At 42.9% G+C, this 23,793-nt stretch overlaps 1 protein-coding gene, 1 long non-coding RNA gene and 1 other non-coding gene across 5 annotated transcripts; 2 read left to right on the top strand and 1 right to left on the bottom strand.

Moving 5' to 3' along the window:
• Positions 1–248: 248 nt before the first annotated feature.
• Positions 249–320, bottom strand: TRNAP-AGG (transfer RNA proline (anticodon AGG)). The gene has a single exon. It is a non-coding gene; the product is annotated as a tRNA-Pro (tRNA).
• Positions 302–7,631, top strand: LOC123096431 (uncharacterized). Of its 3 annotated transcripts, none has more exons than XR_006446600.1 (4): positions 304–3,108; positions 4,974–5,068; positions 5,642–5,737; positions 6,302–7,631. It is a non-coding gene; the product is annotated as an uncharacterized lncRNA (long non-coding RNA). The 3 variants fall into 3 exon arrangements; XR_006446599.1 differs by having other exon boundaries at positions 305–3,108; positions 4,974–5,064; XR_006446598.1 differs by having other exon boundaries at positions 302–3,108; positions 4,974–5,737.
• LOC123096429 (uncharacterized) lies at positions 3,102–4,382 on the top strand. Its single transcript, XM_044518174.1, has one exon. It carries the CDS (start codon positions 3,514–3,516, stop codon positions 4,225–4,227), a length of 714 nt encoding a protein of 237 aa, XP_044374109.1. The 5' UTR covers positions 3,102–3,513; the 3' UTR covers positions 4,228–4,382.
• Positions 7,632–23,793: the final 16,162 nt, after the last annotated feature.

Genomic DNA, 23,793 nt, shown 5'->3' with positions numbered 1-23,793 from the left:
ACTCAGAGAGAAATAATTCAGGTCCACATCACTATCTCTAAATTGTGTAATTAGACTACCCCTAAAAAAGATTTGTGTAATAATTAGACAAAGCAAAAGCAAAAGAAAACGGTTAGGAAGCAAAAGGTCCACACGTTGTGATGAAGGGAAGTAAAGGGAAGTAAACAAATCTGAAGCACATCCGTATCTTCAAACTGTGGGAAGGGTAAGCTAAAAAACTGTGGAAAAGGAAAATCAAAATTAAAAGCGGAGCATTCCGAGAATTGAACTCGGGACCTCTCGCACCCTAAGCGAGAATCATACCACTAGACCAAATGCCCTTGTTGCTATATTCCTCATAACAAATTATTCGTACTTAAGATACCTGGGATCATCGCTGCCATGCGGCCCCGGTTCCTGCCCCGTCGACTTCAATCCCCACCTCATTCCTCTCCTCACGTCTCGCCTCCGGCGCCGCGCCGCCGTCGCCTCGTCTCCTCATCGGAACTCCTCGTCCGCCTCAACGCGCCTCATCCTACTTCGTCCACCGCATGCTCGTACGGCTGCGGCAGTTAGGGACGAAGCTGTGTTTGCACGGTCTCTCAAATCCCTGGATCTTGGGGTGCGGAGCCCTTTTTCGCCATCCAAGGAAGTTTCTTCGACAGAAACATGCGGCTCAGGGCGACGGCGATGACGGCGGCGGCTGCCGTGCGAAGCGCGGCGAGCTTCTTCTGCAGGCAAACCGCCGCGCCTAACTCTGGCAAACGTGGGGAGCAGAGCAGCATTTCCTGCAGTGAGGTGGAGCAGGGTGTCTCTTCTCAACTTCTCTTGGGCTGGAAGATGCTCCTAAATAGCAGCGCTCTCTGATGATCCGGTTGATATCCAACCCCTAATGACAGTCGCAGAAGCTCATCGATTTTTCTTTTGTTCTGGAGAAGAACCTCATCATTATTGTTATTTCGGAGATGAAGGCCATCAAGTATTGTTTGTCAGTATACCTTGTGCACGACTGACTAGATGATGCTTGTGCCTTTTCTCCCTGTTGTCGCCTGCCAAGCAGAATTACGGCGCTCATGACGGTATCCTATCTTTGTTCGGTCTGATTTCAACTGCATATGGTGGATTCAGGTATGTGGTTTAGTTTTTCACTAATTGTTTCCATTTCACATGGCCTAGATTGCAGATCATTTTGTGGTGGATCTTGTCACAGATGGCCATGACATGCCAGGGCAGCTCCAAGAGGTGGACAGTTCATGCCCTGAACTAGGTGAGCACATTCCTGGAGGTTGAGTCAACTAGCAGATCTTATTTCTTATTATCCTCTTATTTCTACTCCCTCAACCTCTATCCAGCAGAAAATGGGATGCCCGTGTGGTTTATCCTGCCTGGAACAATCGGAACATGGCATCAAAGCACGCTTGCAGAATTTCGATGCGTGGGTTATGGATCATTCTGCAGGTAGCAGGCGGTCCTCCAACAAACACCAATTACACAGCTCACATTTGTTTTCTTTTGGTTGCTGCCTATCAAGTCGACAATGTAGATTAATTCTGAGTAATGTTAATCGTGCGTATGCTTTGCCACCAATTGTAGGGACATCACCTGCTTGTAAGCTCACTTATTGATGTCTGTTGCACAAACAAGATGAAACAACATGAACTTGTCTATGACACGAATGGCTACGCCATATAATCATAGCACAAAACTTGCTCCATATTGTTTAGATGATCACCGGCTTTGCTTCCATTGGCCTTTCAATTCTCAACTATAAATGGAGTACGCCCAAAGAGCTGAACGGCGTGCAACTTTTCTTCCTTTCTCGTCTCTTCCATGTCCTGAAGAAATATACCATCACTCATTCGCACCATCCATCACAAACATGTCTTGCCATCTAAGATCTACAAGTCTGCCTTCTAGGCCTCATTTTAGTGAGATCAAAGCAGAAGAAGAGTTGCACAGCCTAAAAACACACTTCTGTAGGCAGCCCGCTAGCATCGTCACACTGAGTGATGGTTTGAGGAAGCTTGCACAAGTCTACAACTGTGTTGAGGAGATTGTGCGCTTGCCAAGGAACCAAGTTGACCTCTGCTTGCCCCAGCAAAAGAAAATGGTAGAGAAAGAACTGGAACAGTCCCTTGTGCTGCTTGATATCTGCAATGCTATGCAAGAGAACTTTGCCGAGTTGAAGATGAGCATCCAAGAGCTGCAACTAGTCTTTAAAAGAGGAGATCATGCCACTGCCAATCTCAAAATTGACTCTTTCTTCCGTTCAGCAACGAATATGCAAAAGCATTTCAAGAAATACAGCAGCAAAGCTACTCCTGAAGGTCTCAGCCTTGTCAGGCTACTAGTAGAAGCCAGAGAGATAGCTGTCTCCCTGAGGTGTTGAGTTCATGCTTATCTTGAAGCCTACGTGGCCCAGATTAGCATTGGACACGTTTTTGGAGGTTTGCGTGTCAACTTTTCTTCTCATCAACTGCGATTCTTGCTCACCACCTTATAGCAGAAAACAACTCTGTATACTCGTGCAGTCCGTTTTGTCGGGCATAATTTAAACATCACATACTGGCAATACCAAATAGCAACCTGTCTTCCTGTACTATCAAGTAGTCGTGCAGACCACAGTTTGCCTACATTTGGAACGTGTCAAAGGTGCATTATTTAGCACTTAGCAATGCGTGCTGTTTTAAACTAAGATAGACAAGGCATCAACTTGTCTGAGGCTGTGGTGGCCATGTGAGTACATGGGTTCTGCAGAGATAAAGATACTTTCTGTCTGTTGTGCCGTATTCTCAAATTTCACATGTAATTGAGCAACTTTAACTCTGCTACTGAAGGATCACACCACAGATTCTTACAGAAACAGGTATTACCTTTTAATATCTGGAATCTCGCAAGCTAGAACCTGTTGCACTGAGATTTATAAGTTGGTTTTCGTAAGTTGCATATGTTTTAAGCAAGTAAACGTTGCAGCGGAAGAAGTGAAGCATCTATTGATGATTATAATGCATGTGTGGTGGATCATGCTGCAGCCAGCACACATACCAGCACAGCAACAGTGCTGCACCGCAATTGAGGCGAAGGTGCAGCTGACATAAGTTGAGAAGCAAATTGACAGGTTGTTCGAAGGTAAAGTCATCTGGTCCTTCATCATACAGTTGCATGACTTGTATTCTATTTTATTTTGCCTCGGTTTGCTGATCTGGTTTCTGTATTAAGCTAAGCACTTGGCAGATGCTTTGCCGCCGATTGTTGAGATTTGGCATGCAGTTAGTGATTCTTGTCTCCTTAACAAGATTGTAATGGACTTAGAGGTTATGCTGCTCCAAAAAGATTTGATCCATTATTGGCAACAAATGGAGCATGGTGCACAATATTCTTGCTGCCTAATGGGCTTTGCCAGCAAGACTGCTTTTGTTTCTTGACTATAAATAGAGTGTGCTGCAGAGGCCTGAGCACCAACAAAGCACATCTGCTCTTCTCTTTCTCTTCCATTTCATACAGAAACACATCATCACTTCATCCAATAGAAACATGGCTTGCCATCAAAGATCTGCAAGTTTGCCTTCTATCGCTCACTCCAGTGAATCCAAAGTAGATGTAGAGCTGCAGCGCCTGAAGTCATGCATCTCTTCACCCTCCGCAACCATTGGCACAATGTGTGGTGGCTACGCAAGGCTTGGAGACATCTACAAGAGCATAGAGGAGATCATGGGCTTGCCCAGCAACCAAGTTGGCCTCTCCTTTCCCCAAAACAAGAAAATGGTGGAAGAGGAACTGGAACGGTCCCTCGTGCTGATCGATCTCTGCAATTCCATGCAAGAGAATTTAGCAGGGCTGAAGATGAGTATCCAGGAGCTGGAACTGGTTCTGAAAAGAGGAGATGATGCGGCTGTTCAGCTCAAGGTTGAGTCTTTCATTCGCCTCGCGAAGCAGGCCCAGAAGCCTTTCAAGAAGATCACAAGCAGCAAAGCTGTTGCTGAGGATTGCAGGCTGGTCAGGGTACTGGCGGAAACCAGAGAGATGTCTGTCTCTCTACTTGAGTCCACATCGCATCTGTTGCCGAAGCAGTTCACCACCACCAAAGGAAGCAAATGGTCTCTTGTCCAGAAAAGAAAGGTCGTTTGCGAGGAGGAACAGTTGCAAGCGCTTGAGCGAAGCATGGGAGATCTTGAAAACGGCGCTGAGCTTCTGTTCAGGAGATTGATCCAAAGCAGGGTTTCGCTCCTGAACATTCTCAGCTCCTAGACACTCTCAGGCCTTGTTTCTCTAGCATATTGCGATTGGCATCCGCCTTTTAAAGGATTCACCAGTCATATAGAACCTTTCTAGCTTGTGTACTGAGTACACTACTAAATGTACATACAAATGATCAGTTGAATAAAGCAGTTTTGACTAACCCATATCATTACTTGTGATTTCACCGATCTTTACCATCCGATGATTTAGATTTATTTTTCATAGCTAAATGCCATGTCGATATTTTCTCTTTCAAGTATACGATGAATGCTAAGGAAACGAAAAGGAAATTCCTGTTAAGAAAATGGCATGCAGAGTCTAGTGGAAGATTAAATCATTCTGAATTTGTGTGTTCTAGCTATAAGTTGTAGACATGTACAATATTTATTCGATCTTACCTTCGAAAAGGCCATGTTACGCCACACCAATTACAGCTTGCAATCGGCGCCATCATCTTTTGCCTACTGTACTCTTTAACAACCATGAACATGCCAGCTCTAGGACATGTGGTAGCTGCTCATTATTAGCCTGATCACTAGCATAAGGTGGGAAGCACATTATGCCTAGCAGATGTACCAGACTTAATTAAACACATTCCACCAATGATTTAGATCCTCTGAATAGAAGCAATAACCATTATCTCAGCTCATATTCTATTGCACCTGAAGTTATCTCACACCTCTTCATGAGAGTTTCTGTTTCGGCTGGTCAAGAATAATGCTGATCCTTCTGTTCTGCGGCGGATCTTGTTGCAGGTTGATGAAACAAGACAGCGATGCTCCACGAGGTGTTGAGTTCATGCTTATCTAGATGTTGTCTGGATCTATCATGACTGAGCGTGTTTCTGTAGGTTAAGTCAACTCTTTCCTCTCTTAACAACTTACAGACACTGTGCCCTAGGGGGTGCACTAGCCATATGAGATGTAATCTGATGTATCCTATGCTTTCATGAATCTTTCTCCCTCGTGCTATGGACAAATCAAACATGACCCCCCGTGCATTCCATTTTTTTTCTCTGGATCAACAGCAATGACAGATAGGAAACATTAATTAGTATCTCCCCATCTAATATTATGAAGTACTCGTGAAGACTGCACATTCTAACAGTTGTTTGTTATCATCTCGGCTGTTAGTAGGTTAAAACAGAAACCTGCAGTATTAAGCAAGATGGACCGGTAATTTATCCAATCAAAGTTGTTCTATATTCTCTTCTCAGTGAAAATAGGGCACAGTGTCACTTTGTGTCCGAGACAGAAAAAAGAGTTTACTTTCTCTATTACCGCACCTAGATTAACGGCCGGGCATTCCTTTTTACTCTCTGAAACAACTGAAAAATGACAGATAGGAAACACTAATTAGATACATTTATCTCATTATCTATATTATGAATTACTCGTGAAATAATAATTGGATCTTATTGTAGGTGGATGAAATTTGCCAGTGGTACTCCCTGAGGTGTCGAGTTCATGCTTATCTTGAAGCTGCCTGGCCCATATCAGCATTGAACACGTTTTTGGAGGTTCTGTGTCTCAACTTTTTCTCTCATGAACTGCGATTCTTGCCCACCACCTTATAGCAGAAAACAACTCTGGGTACTCGACTACTCGTGCAGTCCATTTTGTCGGACATAATTGAAACATTACAGACTGGCAATACCAAATAGCAACTTGTTTGCCTACCTTTGGAACATGTCAAAGTTTCTTGTATAGTATTTAGCAACGCGTGCTCTTTTAAACTAAGATAGATAAGGGTACCAACTTGCATGAGGCTATGGTGGCCATGTGAGTACATGGGGTCTTCAGAGATAGAGATACTTTCTGCCTGTATATCAATCCGTTGTGTCTTATTCTCAAGTTTCTCATTTAGTTGGCACCTCTACATCTGCTACTGAAGGATGACACCACAGAAACATGCATTACCTTCTAGTATCAGAATTTTGCAAGCTAGAACCCGTTCCAGTGACGTTTATGAGTTAGTTTTCATAAGTTGCTTATGTTCTAAATGAGTAAATGACGCAAAGGAAGAAGCGAAACATCTATTGATGATTCTAATGCATGTGTGGGCGTGGTGGATCATGCTACAGATATCAGAGACATACCAGCAAAGCGACAGTGCTGCATGGCAATTGAGGCGAAGGTGCAGCTGACATCAGTTGAGAACCAAATTGACAGGCTGTTGGAAGGTAATGTCTTCTGGTCCTTCCAACATACACCTCAGTTGCACGACTTGCATTCTAGTTTATTTTTCTTCTGTTTGCTGATCTGGATTCTCTGTTAAGCTAAGCACTTGTGCCGATGCTTTGCCTCCAATCGTCGAGACATGGCATCCACTTAGTGATGCTTGTCTCCTTAACAAGATTGTAACAGATAGAGATGCTTATGCTGCTCCAAAAAATTGATTCATCATTGGCAATACATGGAGCGTGGTGCACAATATTCCTTGCCAGCAAGACTGCTTTTGTTTCTTGACTATAAATAGAGTGCACCACAATGGTTGAGCACCAACAAAGCGCATCTGCTCTTCACTTTCTCTTCCATTACGAACATACACACATCATCAGTTCATCCATTAGAAACATGGTTTGCCATCAAAGATCCGCAAGCTTGCCTTACTCCAGTGAATCCCAAGTGGAGGTGGAGCTGCAGGGCCTGAAGTCATGCATCTCTTCACCCTCCGCAACCATCGACACAATGTGTGGTGGTTACGCAAGGCTTGGAGACATCTACAAGTGCATAGAGGAGATCATGGGCTTGCCCAGCAACCAAGTTGGCCTCTCCTTCCCCCAAAACAAGAAAATGGTGGAAGAGGAACTGGAGCGATCCCTCCTGCTGATTGATCTCTGCAATTCAATGCAAGAGAATTTAGCAGAGCTGAAGATGAGTACCCAGGAGCTGCAACTGGTTCTCAAAAGATGAGATGATGCGTCTGTTCAACTCAAGGTTGAGTCTTTCATTCGTCTCGCCAAGCAGGCGCAGAAGCCTTTCAAGAAGATTGCAAGCAGCAAAGCTAGTGGTGAGGATTGCAGGCTGATCAGGCTACTGGCGGAAGCCAGAGAGATGTCTGTCTCTCTACTCGAGTCCACGTCGCAGCTGTTGCCGAAGCAGTTCGCCACCACCAAAGGAAGCAAATGGTCTCTTGTCCAGAAGAGAAGGGTCGTTTGCGAGGAGGAACAGTTGCAAGCGCTAGAGCGAAGCATGGGAGATGTTGAAAACGGCGTTGAGCTTCTGTTCAGGAGATTGATCCAAAGCAGGGTTTCGCTCCTGAACATTCTCAGCTCCTAGACACTCTCAGGCCTTGTTTCTCTAGCATATTGCGATTGGCATCCACCTTTTAAAGGATTCACCAGTCATATAGAACCTTTCTAGCTTGTGTACTGAGTACACTACTAAATGTACATACAAATGGTCAGTTGATGAAAGCAGTTTTAACTATGCCCATAAAATTACTTCTAATTTCACCGATCTTTACCGTGCGATGATTTAGATTTATTTTTCATAGCTGAATGTCATGTCGATATGTTCTCTTTCATGTATACGATGAATGCTAAAGAACCGAAAAAGAAATTCCTCTTAAGAAAACGGCATGCAGAGTCTATGTGAAGATCAAATCATTCTGAATATATGTGTAATTATTTCTAGCTATAAGTTGTAGACATGTACAATTTTTATTTGATCTTACCTTCGGAACGGCCATGTTACATCACACCACTTACAGCTTGCAATCGGCGCTATTTTTTTTAAATAATACATTTTTTTCATTAATTTTCATAAATATTACGCTGGATAAAAAAAATTCAAAAATAATACACCGTCGGCCCGCTGCAGGCCGACTGGGCCTAGTCGGCCCACAGCAGGCCGATTGGATTCCAGCTGGCCGACTGGCCCCTGTCGGACTGAAGCTAATTGGCTCGCTGTGGGCTAATTGTTTTTGCAAAACAAGTAGGCATAAAAAATATATGTTTAAAAAATGTTAATCATGTAATTAAAAAATGTTAAACGTGTATAAAAAAATGTTCCTGATGTATACAAAAAATTTAGAATATATATGCAAAAAAGTTGACATAAAAAATATGTTTTAAAAAGTGTTAAGCATGTATTTAAAAATTGTTAAATGTGTGTATAAAAATGTTCCTTATCTATACAAAAAATATAGAATGTGTATGAAAAAAAGTTGACACCAAAAAAATATGTTTGAAAAGTTGACATTTTTTCAAATACATGATTAAAAACTGTTAAATGTGTGTATAAAAAATGTTTCTTATTTATTCAAAAAATATAGAATGTGTATGAAAAAAGTTGACACCAAAAAAATATGTTTGAAAAAAATGTTCCAGTTCCATACAAAAAGAGCAACCAATCATGCTTAGGTCCGTGATGCTCCCATACCGAATCCGGAGCTGGAACATTTTTTTATACACGTTTAACCTTTCATTCCAATACATGAAACATTTTTGTGTACTCACTAAACATTTTTTTCAAATACATGATTAACATTTATTTCAAACATAATTTTTTGGTGTCAACTTTTTTTCATACACATTCTATATTTTTTGTATAGATAAGGAACATTTTTTCAAATACATGATTAACATTTTTTTTCAAACATATTTTCTTGGTGTCAACTTTTTTTCATACACATTCTATATTTTTTGTATAGATAAGGAACATTTTTTATACACACATTTAACAATTTTTAAATACATGATTAACACTTTTTAAAACATATTTTTATGTCAACTTTTTTGCATATATATTGTACATTTTTTGTACACATCAGGAACATTTTTTTTATACACGTTTAACATTTTTTAATTACATAATTAACATTTTTTTAAACATATATTTTTTATGCCTATTTTTTTTGCAAAGACAATTAGCCCACAGCGAGCCAATTAGCTCCAGTCGGCCCATAGTGGGCCGACAGGACCCAATCAGCCTACAGTGGGCTGACAGGGGCCAGTCGGCCAGCTGTAGGCCGACTGGAGTCCAATCGGCCTGCTGTGGGCCGACTAGGCCGCCGACGGTGTATTATTTTTTTAAAAAAAATTACCCAGCGTAATATTTATGAAAATTAATAAAAAATGTATTATTTAAAAAAAATTAGCGCAATCGGCGCCATCATCTTTTGCCTACAGTACTCTTAGAAACCATGAACATGCCAGCTGTAGGCCATATGGTAGCCGCTCATTATTAGCATGATCACTAACATAGGGTGGAAGCACTATTATGCCATCAGATTTAATTAAACACGTGTCACCAATGATTTGGATCCTCTGAATAGAGACACTAACCATTATCTCAGCTCATATTCTATTGCACCTGAAGTTATCTCACACCTCTGTAAGAGAGTGTCCGTTTCGGTAGGTCAAGAATAATGCTGATCCTTCTGTTCCGCGGCGGATCTTGTTGCAGGTTGATGAAACAAGACAGCGATGCTCCACGAGGTGTTGAGTTCATGCTTATCTAGATGTTACCTGGACTGAGCGTGTTCCTGTAGGTAAAGTCAACTATTTCCTCTCTCTTAACAACTTATACACATTGTGCCCTAGGTGGAACATTAGGTGTTGTAGCCATATGAGATGTAATGTTATCTATCCTATGCTTTCATGAATCTTTCTCCCTCGCGCTATGGCCAAATCAAACATGACCCCCCCCCTTGCATTCCAATTTTTTTCTCTAGATCAACAGCAACTTGACAGATTACTAATTAGATATAATAATTTATCTCCTCATCCAATACTCGTGAAGACTGTACATTCTAACAGTTGTTTGTTATCATCTGGGTGTTAGTAGGCTAAGACAGCAACCTGCAGTATTAAGCGAGGTAGACTGGTAATTATCCAATCGAAGTTGTTCTATATTCTTCTCAGTGAAAATAGGGCACATCGTCACTTTATGTCCAAGACAAAAAAGAGTTTAGTTTCTCTCTAACCGCACCTAGATTAGTGGCCATGCATTCCTTTTTTTCTCTCGAATAACTGAAAAATGACAGGTAGGAAACACTAATTAGGATTTATCCCATTATCTCTATTGGACTCGTGAAACAATAATTGGATCTTATTGGACTCGTGGATGAAACTTCCCAGTGGTACTCCATGAGGTGTTGAGTTCATCATTATCTCTTTTTTTTCTTCTTTTCTTGCGGTTGAGTTCATCCTTATCTTGAAGCTGTCTGACCCATATTAGCATTGAACACGTTTTTGGAGGTGCTGTGTTTCAACTTTTCCTCTCATCAACTTGCTCATTGCATTATAGCAGAAAAACAACTCTGGGTACTCGTGCAGTCCATCTTGTCGGACATAATTGAAACATGACAGATTGGCAATAAGAAATAGCAACTTGTCTCCCCGAAGTGTCAAGTAGTCGTGCAGACCACAGTTTGCTTACGTTTGCAAGATGTCGGAGTTGCTTGTTTAGTACTGTATTTAGCAATGCGTGTTCTATTAACCTAAGATAGATAAGGGTACCAACTTGCATGAGGCTATGGTGGCCATGTGAATACATGGGGTCTTCAGAGATAGAGATACTTTCTGCCTGTATATCAATCCGTTGTGCCTTATTCTCAAGTTTCTCATGTAATTGGCACCTCTACATCTGCTGCTGAAGGATGACACCACAGAAACATGCATTACCTTCTAGTATCGGAATTTTGCAAGCTAGAACCCATTCCAGTAACGTTTATGAGTAAGTTTTCATAAGTTGCATATGTTCTAAATGAGTGAATGATGCAACGGAAGAAGCGAAACATCTATTGATGATTCTAATTCATGCGTGGGCGTGGTGGATCATGCTGCAGATAGCAGAGACATACCAGCACAGAAACAGTGCTGCATGGCAATTGAGGCGAAGGTGCAGCTGACATCAGTTGAGAACCAAATTGACAGGCTGTTGGAAGGTAACGTCTTCTGGTCCTTCAACATACACCTCAGTTGCACGACTTGCATTCTAGTTTATTTTTCTTCTGTTTGCTGATCTGGATTCTCTGTTAAGCTAAGCACTTGTGCCGATGCTTTGCCTCCAATCGTCGAGACATGGCATGCACTTAGTGATGCTTGTCTCCTTAACAAGATTGTAACAGATAGAGATGCTTAGGCTGCTCCAAAAAATTGATTCATCATTGGCAATACATGGAGCGTGTTGCACAATATTCCTTGCCAGCAAGACTGCTTTTGTTTCTTGACTATAAATAGAGTGCACCACAATGGTTGAGCACCAACAAAGCGCATCTGCTCTTCACTTTCTCTTCCATTACGAACATAAACACATCATCAGTTCATCCATTAGAAACATGGCTTGCCATCAAAGATCCGCAAGTTTGCCTTACTCCAGTGAATCCCAAGTGGAGGTGGAGCTGCAGGGCCTGAAGTCATGCATCTCTTCACCCTCCGCAACCATCGACACAATGTGTGGTGGTTACGCAAGGCTTGGAGACATCTACAAGTGCATAGAGGAGATCATGGGCTTGCCCAGCAACCAAGTTGGCCTCTCCTTCCCCCAAAACAAGAAAATGGTGGAAGAGAAACTGGAGCGATCCCTCCTGCTGATTGATCTCTGCAATTCAATGCAAGAGAATTTAGCAGAGCTGAAGATGAGTACCCAGGAGCTGCAACTGGTTCTCAAAAGAGGAGATGATGCGTCTGTTCAACTCAAGTTTGAGTCTTTCATTCGCCTCGCCAAGCAGGCGCGGAAGCCTTTCAAGAAGATCGCAAGCAGCAAAGCTAGTGGTGAGGATTGCAGGCTGGTCAGGCTACTGGCGGAAGCCAGAGAGATGTCTGTCTCTCTACTCGAGTCCACGTCGCAGCTGTTGCCGAAGCAGTTCGCCACCACCAAAGGAAGCAAATGGTCTCTTGTCCAGAAGAGAAAGGTCGTTTGCGAGGAGGAACAGTTGCAAATGCTGGAGCGAAGCATGGGAGATCTTGAGGACGGTGCAGAGCTTCTGTTCAGGAGTTTGATCCAAAGCAGGGTTTCACTCCTGAACATTCTCTGTTCATAGACACTCTCAGGCCTTGTTTCTCTAGCATATTGCGATTGGCATCCGCCTTTTAAAGGATTCGCCAGTCATATAGAACCTTTCTAGCTTGTGTACTGAGTACACTACTAAATGTACATACAAATGATCAGTTGACGATAGCAGTTTTGACTATGCCCATATCATTACTTGTGATTTCACCAATCTTTACCGGGCGATGATTTAGATTTATTTTTCTTAGCTGAGTGTCATGTCGATATGTTCTCTTTCAAATATATGATGAATGCTAAGGAACCGAAAAGGAAATTCCTCTTAAGTAAATGGCATGCAGAGTCTAGGTGAAGATTAATCGTTCTGAATCTTGGTAGGAGCTTTATGTGCAATTATTTCTAGCTATACGTTGTAGACATGTACGATTTTTATTTGATCTTACCTTCGAAATGGCCATGTTACGTCAGTCGGCGCCATTATCTTTTGCCTACAATACTCTTAACAACCATGAACATGCCAGCTCTAGGCCATGTGGTACTCATTATTAGCCTGATCACTAGCATAAGGTGGAAGCACATTATGCCCAGCAGATGTACCGGACTTAATTAAATACATGCCACCAATGATTTAGATCCTCTGAATAGAGGCAATACTAACCACTATCTCAGCTCATATTCTATTGCACGTGAAGTTACCTCACACCTCTTTAAGCGAGTTTCTGTTTCGGCTGGTCAAGAATAATGCTGATCCTTTTGTTCTGCGGTGGATCTTGTTGCAAGTTGATGAAACAAGACAGCGATGCTCCACGAGGTGTTGAGTTCATGCTTATCTAGATGTTACCTGGACTGAGTGTGCTTCTGTAGGTTAAGTCAACTCTTTCCTCTCTCTTAACAACTTGTAGACACTGTGTCCTAGGGAAAACATATATGAGATGTAATCTGATGTATCCTATGCTTTCATGAATTTTCTCCCTGGGGCTATGGCCAAATCGAACATGAACCCCCGTGCATTCCATTTTTTTCTCGGGATCAACTGCAACATGACGGATAGGAAACACTAATTAGATATATTAATTTATCTCCTCATCCAGTACCCGTGAAGACTGCACATTCTAACAGTTGTTTGTTATCATCTGGGCTGTTAGTAGGTTAAAACAGAAACCTGCAGTATTAAGCGAGATAGACCGGCCAATCGAAGTTGTTCTATATTTTCTTCTCGGTGAAATTAGGGCACATTGTCACTTTGTGTCCAAGACAGAAAAAAGAGTTAACTTTCTCTATTACCGCACCTAGACTATCGGCCGTGCATTCTGTTTTCTCTCTCTCTCGAACAGCTGAAAAATGACACATAGGAAACACTAATTAGATGCATTTATCTCCTTATCTATATTATGAAGTACTCTTGAAGCAATAATTGGATCTTACTGTAGGTGGATGAAAGTTGCCAGTCTACTCCATGAGGTTCATGCTTATCTTGAAGCTGACTGACCCATATTAGCATTGAACACATCTTTGGAGGTTCTGTGTCTCTACTTTTCCTCTCATGAACTGCGATTCTTGCCCACCACCTTATAGCAGAAAACAACTCTGGGTACTCGTGCAGTCCATTTTGCCGGACATAATTGAAACATGACAGATTGGCAATAAAAAATAGCAACTTGTCTTCCTGTAGTAGTTTGCCTGCGTTTGGAATATGTCAAGGCTGCACTGTTTAGTAATTTAGCAATGCGTGCTGTTTTAAACTAAGATAGACAAAGGTACCAACTTGGCTGAGGCTGTGGTGGCCATGTGAGTACATGGGATCTGCAGAGATAGAGATACTTTCTGTCTGTATATCAATCCGTTGTGCCTTATTCTCAAATTTCTCATGCAATTGGCCAAATTGTGCACCTCTACTTCTGCTACTGAAGGATAACACAACATATTTCTTACAGAAGCAGAATGTCTAGAATTTTGCAAGCTAGAACCCATTCCAGTGACGTTTATGAGTTAATTTTCGCTTATGTTCTAAACGAGTGAATGTTGCATGAGAAGAAGTGAAGCATCTATTGATGATTATAATGCATGTGTGATGGATCATGCCGCAGGTAGCAGAGACATACCAGCACAGCAACAGTGCTTCACGGCAATTGGGGCGAAGGTGCAACTAACGGAACCAAATTGACAGGCTGTTGGAAGGTGAAGTCTTCTAGTCCTTCAACATACACCTCAGCCGCATGACTTGCATTCTAGTTTATTTTGTATCTGTTTGGTGATCTGGATTCTGTCTTAAGCATTGTGCTGATGCTTTGCTGCCAATTGTTAAGACATGGCATACACTTAGTGATTCTTGTCTCCTAACAAGATTTTATTGGACAGAGATGGTTATGCACAATATTCTTGCTGCTTAACTGGCTTTGCAAGCAAGACTGCTTTTGTTTCTTGACTATAAATAGAGTCCACCACAATGGTTGAGCACCAACAAAGCACACCTGCCCTTCACTTTCTCTTCCACTACAAACAGAAACACATCATCAGCTCATCCATTAGAAACATGGCTTGCCATCAAAGATCTGCAAGTTTGCCTTCTATCGCCCACTCCAGTGAATCCAAAGTGGAGGCGGAGCTGCAGGGCCTGGAGTCATGCATCTCTTCACCCTCCGCAACCATCGACACAATGTGTTGTGGTTACGCAAGGCTTGGAGACATATACAAGTGCATGGAGGAGATCATGGGCTTGCCCAGCAACCAAGTTGGCCTCTCCTTCCCCCAAAACAAGAAAATGGTGGAAGAGGAACTGGAGCGATCCCTCCTGCTGATTGATCTTTGCAACTCCATGCAAGAGAATTTAGCAGAGCTGAAGATGAGTACCCAGGAGCTGCAACTGGTTCTCAAAAGAGGAGATGATGCGGCTGTTCAACTCAAGGTTGAGTCCTTCATTCGCCTGGCGAAGCAGGCTCAGAAGCCTTTCAAGAATATGACAAGCAGCAAAGCTAGTGGTGAGGATTGCAGGCTGGTCAGGCTACTGGCGGAAGCCAGAGAGATGTCTGTCTGTCTACTTGAGTCCACGTCACAGCTGTTGCCGAAGCAGTTCGCCACCACCAAAGGAAGCAAATGGTCTCTTATCCAGAAAAGAAAGGTCGTTTGCGATGAGGAACAGTTGCAGGTGCTAGAGCGAAGCATGGGAGATCTTGCGAACGGTGTGGAGCTTCTGTTCAGGAGACTGATCCAAAGCAGGGTTTTACTCCTGAACATTCTCAGCTCGTAGACACTCCCAGGCCTTGTTTCTCTAGCATATTGCGATTGGCATCCGCCTTTTAAAGGATTCACCAGTCATATAGAACCTTTCTAGCTTGTGTACAGAGCACAGTGCCAAATGTACATGCAAATGATCAGTTGATGAAAACAGTTTTGACTATGTTCATACCATCACTTCTGATTTCGCTCACATTGATATTTACTGGGCAGTGATTCTGATTTCTTTTCATAGCTGAGTCTAAATGAAGATTAAATTATTCAGAATTTCGATGGGAGCTGTATGTGTAGTAATTTCTAGCTGTAACTGTAAGTTGTACACATGTACAATTTTATGCGATCTTATATTTGAAACGGCCATGTTAGGTCACAGCAATTACAGTTTACAACTGGCCCCACCATCTTTTACCTGCAGTACTCTTAACAACCATGGACATGCCGGCTCTAAGCCATGTGGTAGCCGCTCATCATTAGCCTGATGGCTAGCACAAGGTAGAAGCCCTGTTATTCCCACGGATGTACCAGACTTAAGCATATGCCACCAATTATTTAGATCCTCTGAACAGAGGCAATAATAACCACTATCTCATCTCAGCTCATATTCTATTGCACGTGAAGTTATCGCACGCTTCTTTAAGCGAGTTTTTGTTTCAGCTGGTCAAGAATAATGCTGATCTTTCTGTTGTGCGGCGGATCCTGTTGCAGGTTGATGAAACAATACAGCGATGCTCCACAGGTGCTGAGTTCATGCTCATCTAGATGTTGCCTGGAAGGTATCATGTCTGAGAGTGTTTCTGTAGGTGAAGTCAGCTCTTCCCTCTCTCTTAACAACTTGTTTTTTGAATTACAACTCTTAGCATATTAGGTGCACTGGCCATATGAGATGCAAGCTGATGTATGTATCCTATGCTTTTATGAATCTTTCTCCCTCGTGCTACGGCCAAGTCGAACTTGTACACCCGTGCATTCTATTTCTTTTTCTCGAATAGCCGAAACATGACAGATAGGCAATACTAATTAAATAGATACATGCATGTATCTCATTATCCTATATTATGAAGTATTTGTGAAGACACTTCTGCTTCGGTAGACCCCCCTTAAACACATTAACGATTGAGATTACTCCATACCCCTTCATAATAAAGGGCACGATGGTTATTTTGAAAGTATATCACCTTCGAGTATTACCGAGCACGGATACGGTGCACAACTGGGCCGGCCTACCAGGCGAGAGGCCACTTGCCATTTGAGTGCGCGAGGTAAAAATGCTGGGAAAATTAGAAAACAAGAATGAGGGGTCGAACTCATAACCTCATCCTTCAGTTTAGGGGAGCAAGCCACTGGACTACACCACCACTGCTGAAAATGTAAATCACGAAATATACTATTATTTGCTCCTTGTAGTACTTTGTACTCCTCAAGTTTTTTTTTTCCTTTTGAGAATCTTTGTACTACTCAAGTTGTTCAAGGGTTCTGTGCGTCTATATTTATTTTGTGTGGAGGAACGTAGAAAAGTACTACGTGGATACATGTGCAAATCTCAAATCGATTTGTGCAAGCTATACTTGTACACGTGTGCGCGCATGTCATTTCTGTTGATTTCTTCGTCATAGATTCATGGATGTAGTCTAGTGTATGTGTATGTGTGTCCAAACAGCCATTGTATCATGTATGTATGTTCCCATTTTTTATAATTTTGTTCCCAAATTTAAAAAGTTGATAAATTTTTAAAAAAGTACATAGTATGCAAATTGTCTTCAATATAAATTATTGGGAATTTGTTAACAATTTTGAAAAAATGTTCAATTTTATAAAATTTCCATACACAATTTAAAACTTCAAAATTATTGACAAAATTTCAAGAAGTGGTTACGATATGAGAAAATATTCATGTTAATTGATAATGACGAAAACTGCAAATAACTAAAGCATTCAAATTAGGAAAAATTACATGCTTAGAGATCCATCCGTCTGGCCTAGTCTAACACACTCCTCTCAACTGGTGTTTTTTTGGACCATGGATAAGTGACTCCAACTTCTGGCAGTAGCCTGGCACGAACATATGAGGCATCCGAGCCAGGTTTAAACGACTTCCGACATTGTTTGCACGTTGCCATACGTCCGACAAGATATCATACCCTTTTCACCGAGAAAACTCCAGAAAATACAAAATTTGTCAAGAATCCAAACAACTTGGCATAATGCCTTGAATTGGTCACATAAGTTTGTGAAAAAAACTGGGGCCATTTGACAGATGTGAAAAGACAATGTGCTTTAAAACAGGCTCTTCTAGCTTTACGAAACACCCTCCGTTGAACATGATCTAGTTTTGGACATTCTTAAAATGACCTCAGCTTTTGCAAGTAGGTGGATATACCCGTGGTAGACATCCATGCCTAGTTTAAATGATTGCCAACACCATATGCAAGTTACGACACGTCCGATCATTTATCTACATTTTTGACTTAGAAAACTCCAGAAGATGCAAAAAAACTCGAAAACCGAAACAACTTGGGATTGTGCCTTGAATTGGTCATAGCAGATGGTAGAAATTTTTTCGGGCCCATTCGAAGGATGTCGAGATACAACGTGCTCACAAACGGAGCCTTGTGGGCAACCCGAACACCCTTCATTGAACATGGTCTAGTTTTGGACATTCTTGAAATGAAACCAACTTTTTCAAGAAGGTGTGCATGCACATGGTAGTCATCCATGCTGAGTTTGAATGATTTCTAACACCGTATGCAAGTTGCGACACGTCCGGCCATTTATCTACCTTTTTTGTCTGAGAAAACTCCATAAAATGCAAAATTTGTCAAAAACCAAAACAACGCATGGTGCCTTGAATTACTCATAGAAGATGGTGGAAAGTTTGAATGATGTGCCCATTTGAATGATGTCGAGAAATGATGTGCTCTCAGACGGAGCCTTCTGGCCAACGTAAACACCCTCCATTGAGCATGGTCTAGTTTTGTACATTTTTGAAATGTTACCAACTTCTTCAAGGAGGTGGGCATGCCCATGGTAGCCATCCATGCCAAATTTGAACGATTTCTGGCACCATATGCAAGTTACGACATGTGTGACTATTCATCGGGCTTTTTTGACCAAGAAAACTCCAGAAAAGGCAAAGTTTGTCGAAACTAAAAAACTTGACATGATGCCTTGAATTTGTCATACAAGTTCATGGTAAAAAATAGGGTCATTTAAAGGATGTCGGGAAACAACGTGCTCTGAGGCGAAGCCTTCTAGCCTAACCGAACACCATCCATTAAACATTGTCTATGTTTGGACATTCTTTAAATGACCCCAACTTTTGTAAGCATGTGGGCATCCCAATGGTTGGCATCCATGTTAGGTTTGAACGACTTCCGATGCCGTATGCAAGTGTCGCAAATGTCGTGCCATTTATCGCTCTTTTTTTACCGAGAAAATTTCAGAAAATGCAATTTTTTGTCGAAAACCAAAATAACTTGGCATGCCTTGAATTGATCATACAAGGCCATGGAAATTTAGGCCATTTGAAGGATGTCGGGATACAGGGTGCTCTCAAGCGAAACCTTGTGGCCACCCGAACACCCTCCGTTGAATTTTTTTTTGCCATTCATGAAATGGTCTTAACTTTTGCTACCAGGGGGGCATGCCCATGATAGGCATATATGCCAGGTTTGACGTAAAAATATATTTAAAATTACTATCTAAAAAGGTAACCAAGTTTTAAAACAATAATAAATCAAAAAGAAGAAAAATGAATTAACATGAATAGAGAAGAAAAAAATATAAAAGAAAAGAATGCTTAGGCTTTGGCCCAACTAGGCGACAACATCGCTCCTGTCAGGCGCCTATTAGGCCGGCCTAAGCATTCACAGATTTTGAAAAGCACATCAGTTTTTAGAATAATGTTCATGGATTTGAAAAAAATTATAGATTTTCAAAAAAAAAATTTACCAAAGAAAGATGCAAAACAATGTTCCCGATTTTGGGAACCCAGCTTGCCAGCTGGATTAAAAAAAACTCATCGTATGTGAAAAAAAAAGTTCATCAATCTTGAAAAAAAAAATCACATGTTTTGAAGAAGGGTTCACAGATTTGTTTTTTAATAAGGATTCGAAACAAGTTCACAGATTTGGAAAATATTTCATAAATTTAATAAAAGTTCACGATTTTTAAAAAGAAAAGAAAAATGGAAAAAAGTAGAAAACAAAAAAAAGATTGAAACTCGACAAAAAAAATTGGAAACCCACTGCGTATTATAAGTAAGATAGCTGTCATACCAGTAATTGTTACAACTGCTAACGTGTTCTGTTGGTTACCTTGTGGTATAGTCGAACGGGAGGTCTCTAGTTCGAACCATGCTAGCTGCATTATTTTTACATTTAAAAAAATGTGAAACATTAAGCGAATAGAAGAAAAAAGATAAATATACTGGCCTATACGTATATACATACCTACGGGGGACTCATCGTATATACAAAAGTGTGAAAAGTCCATATTACCCTTTATACGGTTTGTAGGGGGGTCTACCGAAGTGAAGATTGCGTGTTCTATCAGCTGTTTGTTATCATCTCGGCTGTTAGGTTAAACTAGCAACCTGCAGTAAGCGATAGACCGGTAATTTATCCTGCCAAACTTGTTTTATATATTCTCTTCTCACTGAAAATGGGCGTAGTCGGTGTCACTGTGTGTGTTAAGACAGAACATTTTTTTATTACTCCCTCTGTAAAGGGAGTACTTTCTACATCACCGCACCTAGATTCATGGCCTTCTATAGTCCCATGTTAAGATCTGCTGAGCTGATGCCCTTGTTATGTTCTCCAATATCGAAATACTATAGCATTTATGAAATACAGCTTTTATAGCTATTCTAGTTTGATTCGAGTTTGGCCATGAGCTAAAGATTTGAAGCGTCTGTTAAGAATTCTAGTGCATGTGTGGTGGACCATGATGCAATTAGCAGAGACATGCCAAGAAGGCAACAGTTATGCACGAGGGTTGAGGTGCGGGTGCAACCATCACACGTTGACAACCAAATTGCCAGATTGCCCGAAGGTATTTTGCCAATCTGTATTATGAGACGAACCACTCGTGCGGATACTTTGCCATCTATAGACGAGACATGCACACGCTCTCCATCTCACTCATTGATGTCAGTTGCACTAACCAAAATAAGAGAGCACCCGTTTTGCCTAGGCGGCCGATGATTAGGCCGCAGCAGAGAACTTGCTCCATTATTTCCTTTTGGTTCTCGACTATAAATAGAGCGCGCTGCAAAGGTCTCAGCACCAACAAATTAAGCGCATCTGCCCTTCATTCTCTCTTCCATCACTACAAAAAGAAATACTACATCATCAATTGAGTTCATCCATTAGAAACATGGCCTGCCATCAAAGATCTGCGAGTCTGCCTTTGATCCCTCACTCCACTGAATCGAAAGTGGAGGTGGAGCTGCAGGGCCTGCAGACACGCATATCCTCACCTTCCGCGACCATCGACACGATGTGCGGCGGTCTGAGGAGTCTCGGAGACATCTACAGCTCCATAGAAGAGATCATGAGCCTGCCCAGCAACCGAGTCCCCTTGCAAAGGAAGATGGTCGAGGAAGTGCTTGACAGGTCACTTGTCCTGGTGGATCTCTGCAATGCCATGCAGGAGAGCCTCGCAGAGCTGAAGGCGAGCATCTAGGACCTGCAGCTCGCCCTCAAGAGAGGAGATGGCGCGGCTGTTCAGATCAAGATCGAGTCCTTTGTTCGCCTCGCGAAGAAGGCACAGAAGCCTTTCAAGAAGATCACAAGCGGCAAGGCTACCGCCCAAGGCTGCGGGACGGTCAGGCTACTGGTAGAAGCAAGAGACATGGTGGTCTGTCTGCTTGAATCCGCGTCATGCCTCCTACTGAAGCAAATTGGGGTCACCAGTGGAAGCAGATGGTCTCTGGTCTCACAGAGGTTCCAGAAGAAGAGGGTTGTCTGCGAGGCGGCGCAGCTGCAAGCGCTGGAGCGCGGCGTGGCCGACCTTGAGAAGGGTGTTGAGTCCCTATTCAGGAGGTTGATCCAGAGCAGGGTTTCACTCCTGAACATCCTTAGCTACTAGATGCTTCTCAACTCTCAAGCCTTGTTACTCTACCCATCTTTTGTACATTATACCAAATATACATACAATCGAATGATGATTACACAATTTTGATCATGTATTTTGTTAACTGATCACTTCTATCCATGTCTCTTTCTTGTTTACGATGCTTCAACCATGTCCATACCGTGGATTATCTTTCTTTTGTGTATGTGATGGATACAGTAGGAAAAAAAAAAAGGCTGAATATGCAGAATCTATTGTATATTTTTTTTTTGAAATGGAGGAGGACCCCCGGACTCTGCATCTAGACGATACATGCAGCCACTTTATTAATTATTCACATAAGACCTTACAAAGTCATACAACAGTAAGACTGAAGCCACCGTCTAGGCAACAAAAGTGTCGCTACTCCTATCTAAGAGATGAAGGGATGCTGATAGTCTGGGTCTAGTACCAAACAGACCTCGCAGCCAAACCTAACATCTAAGACCTGAGGTCCCATCCAGGTCGCCTGTCGGGTATGGGTCACCTACCAGTCCGGCGCACTCCTCAACTAGGACGCATGCCGGGTCTGAGGTCGCCGCAGCCACCTGCCACCAATCCATCTTCAGAGCTGTACTGCTGCATCTACCTTGCCCGGTCTAGCTGCCGTCGACGCCACCACGACGCCAGACCGCGTCACCCTCCTGCGCGAGTCCATCTCCGCGCATCGGACGCAGAGTCACCACAGCGCCATGCCGCCGAGACCCGCCGCCATCAATGAGTGAGATGCTGCACCGCTCCACCAAAGAATCCGTCCTCTAGTCCTGCATCCAGCCGCCGCTCAAAAAAACGATGCCCCCATGAGGGAAAACGACGCCCCAAAAGCACCGCCATCGTCCGATCCGGAAACTCCGGATCAAGGTTTTCACCCAGAGCAGCGCAAGCAAGTCGACAGAAGTTGCAGAGGCGATGTCTTCAACAAGATAACGACGCGAAAACGCCGCCATCGCCCGCCATGTCCCGAGTCATAGCACGGTTTTCACCGGCAGCCCCGTCTCCCCACTGTACGCCGGGACTAGATGCGAGAATCCACAACCATCTAGCCGACCACCTCCGGCGAAGAAGATGGCCACCACCTCCACGCCAAGGGCCGAAGCCCCCGACGTCCTCGTGTCGTATGCCTAGTCCAGAGGCCGCTTGTCGTGCCGGAACAAAGGATGCGCACGACGTATTCCGGAAATCTGGGCCTGGCGCTCTCCTCTATCTTCTGAGGTCCTTAGGCTCGAGGAACCACCATCCAGATCCGAATGGGATCCAGATCGGACACCCTAGCCGCCGACGTGATCTCTTCGTCGCCGCCACCAGCACGACAACCCTGGTCGCCACCGGCCTGCGCCATCGCCCTTGGATCGGCCGGAGTGGGTCGCCGCCACCCAGATCCGTTCGCCGGCCGAGGAAGATTGCCGCCGCCGCCGCTGCGGCCCGCAGGCTTAGCCTGCGATGCCCTCGGCAGCGGCGGCGGGAGGAGAGGGAGGCCCGGCGGGGAGGAGAAGGAGGTCACGGGGGGAGGCCCCGGTGCGGCGCGGCGCCGCCGCACGGGGGGAGGAGGTCACGGGAGAGTATCTTCAATAGGATGTTACCTATTGTATATATACATTATGTTTATTTAGATCATCTAAGAGAGGCAAAAATAAGCACTATCTCAGCTCATATTCTATTGCACGTGAAGTTATCTCACGGCTCTTTTAGCGAGTTTCTGCTTGGGCTGGTCAAGAATAATGCTGATCTTTCTGTTGTGCGGCGGATCTTGTTGCAGGTTTATGAAACAAGACAGCAATGCTCCACGAGGTGTTGAGTTCATGCTCATCTAGATGTTGCCTGGACAGTATCATGACTGAGCGTGTTTCTGTAGGTAAAGTCAGCGCTTCCCCCTCTCTTAACAACTTGTTTTTTGGATAAAGCTCTTAGCATATTAGGTGCACTAGCCATATGAGATGTAATCTGATAAATCCTGTGCTTCCATGAATCTTTCTCCCTCGTGCTATGGCCAAGTTGAACTTGTACGTCCGTGCATTCTATTTCTTTTTCTTGAATAACCGAAACATGACAAATAGGCAATACTAATTAGATACATACATACATACATACATGTATCTCATTATCATATTATTATGAAGTACTACTCGTGGCGTTGTAACAGTTGTTGGAGCTCAGCGATAGAGTGCTAATTTATCCAATCAAACTCGTTATATATTCTCTTCTCAGTGAAAATAGGGCGCGGTCAGAGACTCAGAGTCCATGTCAAGATCCCATGTTAAGATGCGATGAGCTC

This window comes from Triticum aestivum, chromosome 4D, assembly GCF_018294505.1.
Source record: "Triticum aestivum cultivar Chinese Spring chromosome 4D, IWGSC CS RefSeq v2.1, whole genome shotgun sequence".
NCBI lineage: Eukaryota > Viridiplantae > Streptophyta > Magnoliopsida > Poales > Poaceae > Triticum > Triticum aestivum.
The sequence above is the reverse complement of the archived record's forward strand: the minus strand, read 5'-3'. Positions and strand labels throughout refer to the sequence as shown.

Bases quoted from the DNA above. Each gene is read 5' to 3' on its own strand.
- LOC123096429 (XM_044518174.1), top strand. From the start codon at position 3,514: ATGGCTTGCCATCAAAGATCTGCAAGTTTGCCTTCTATCGCTCACTCC.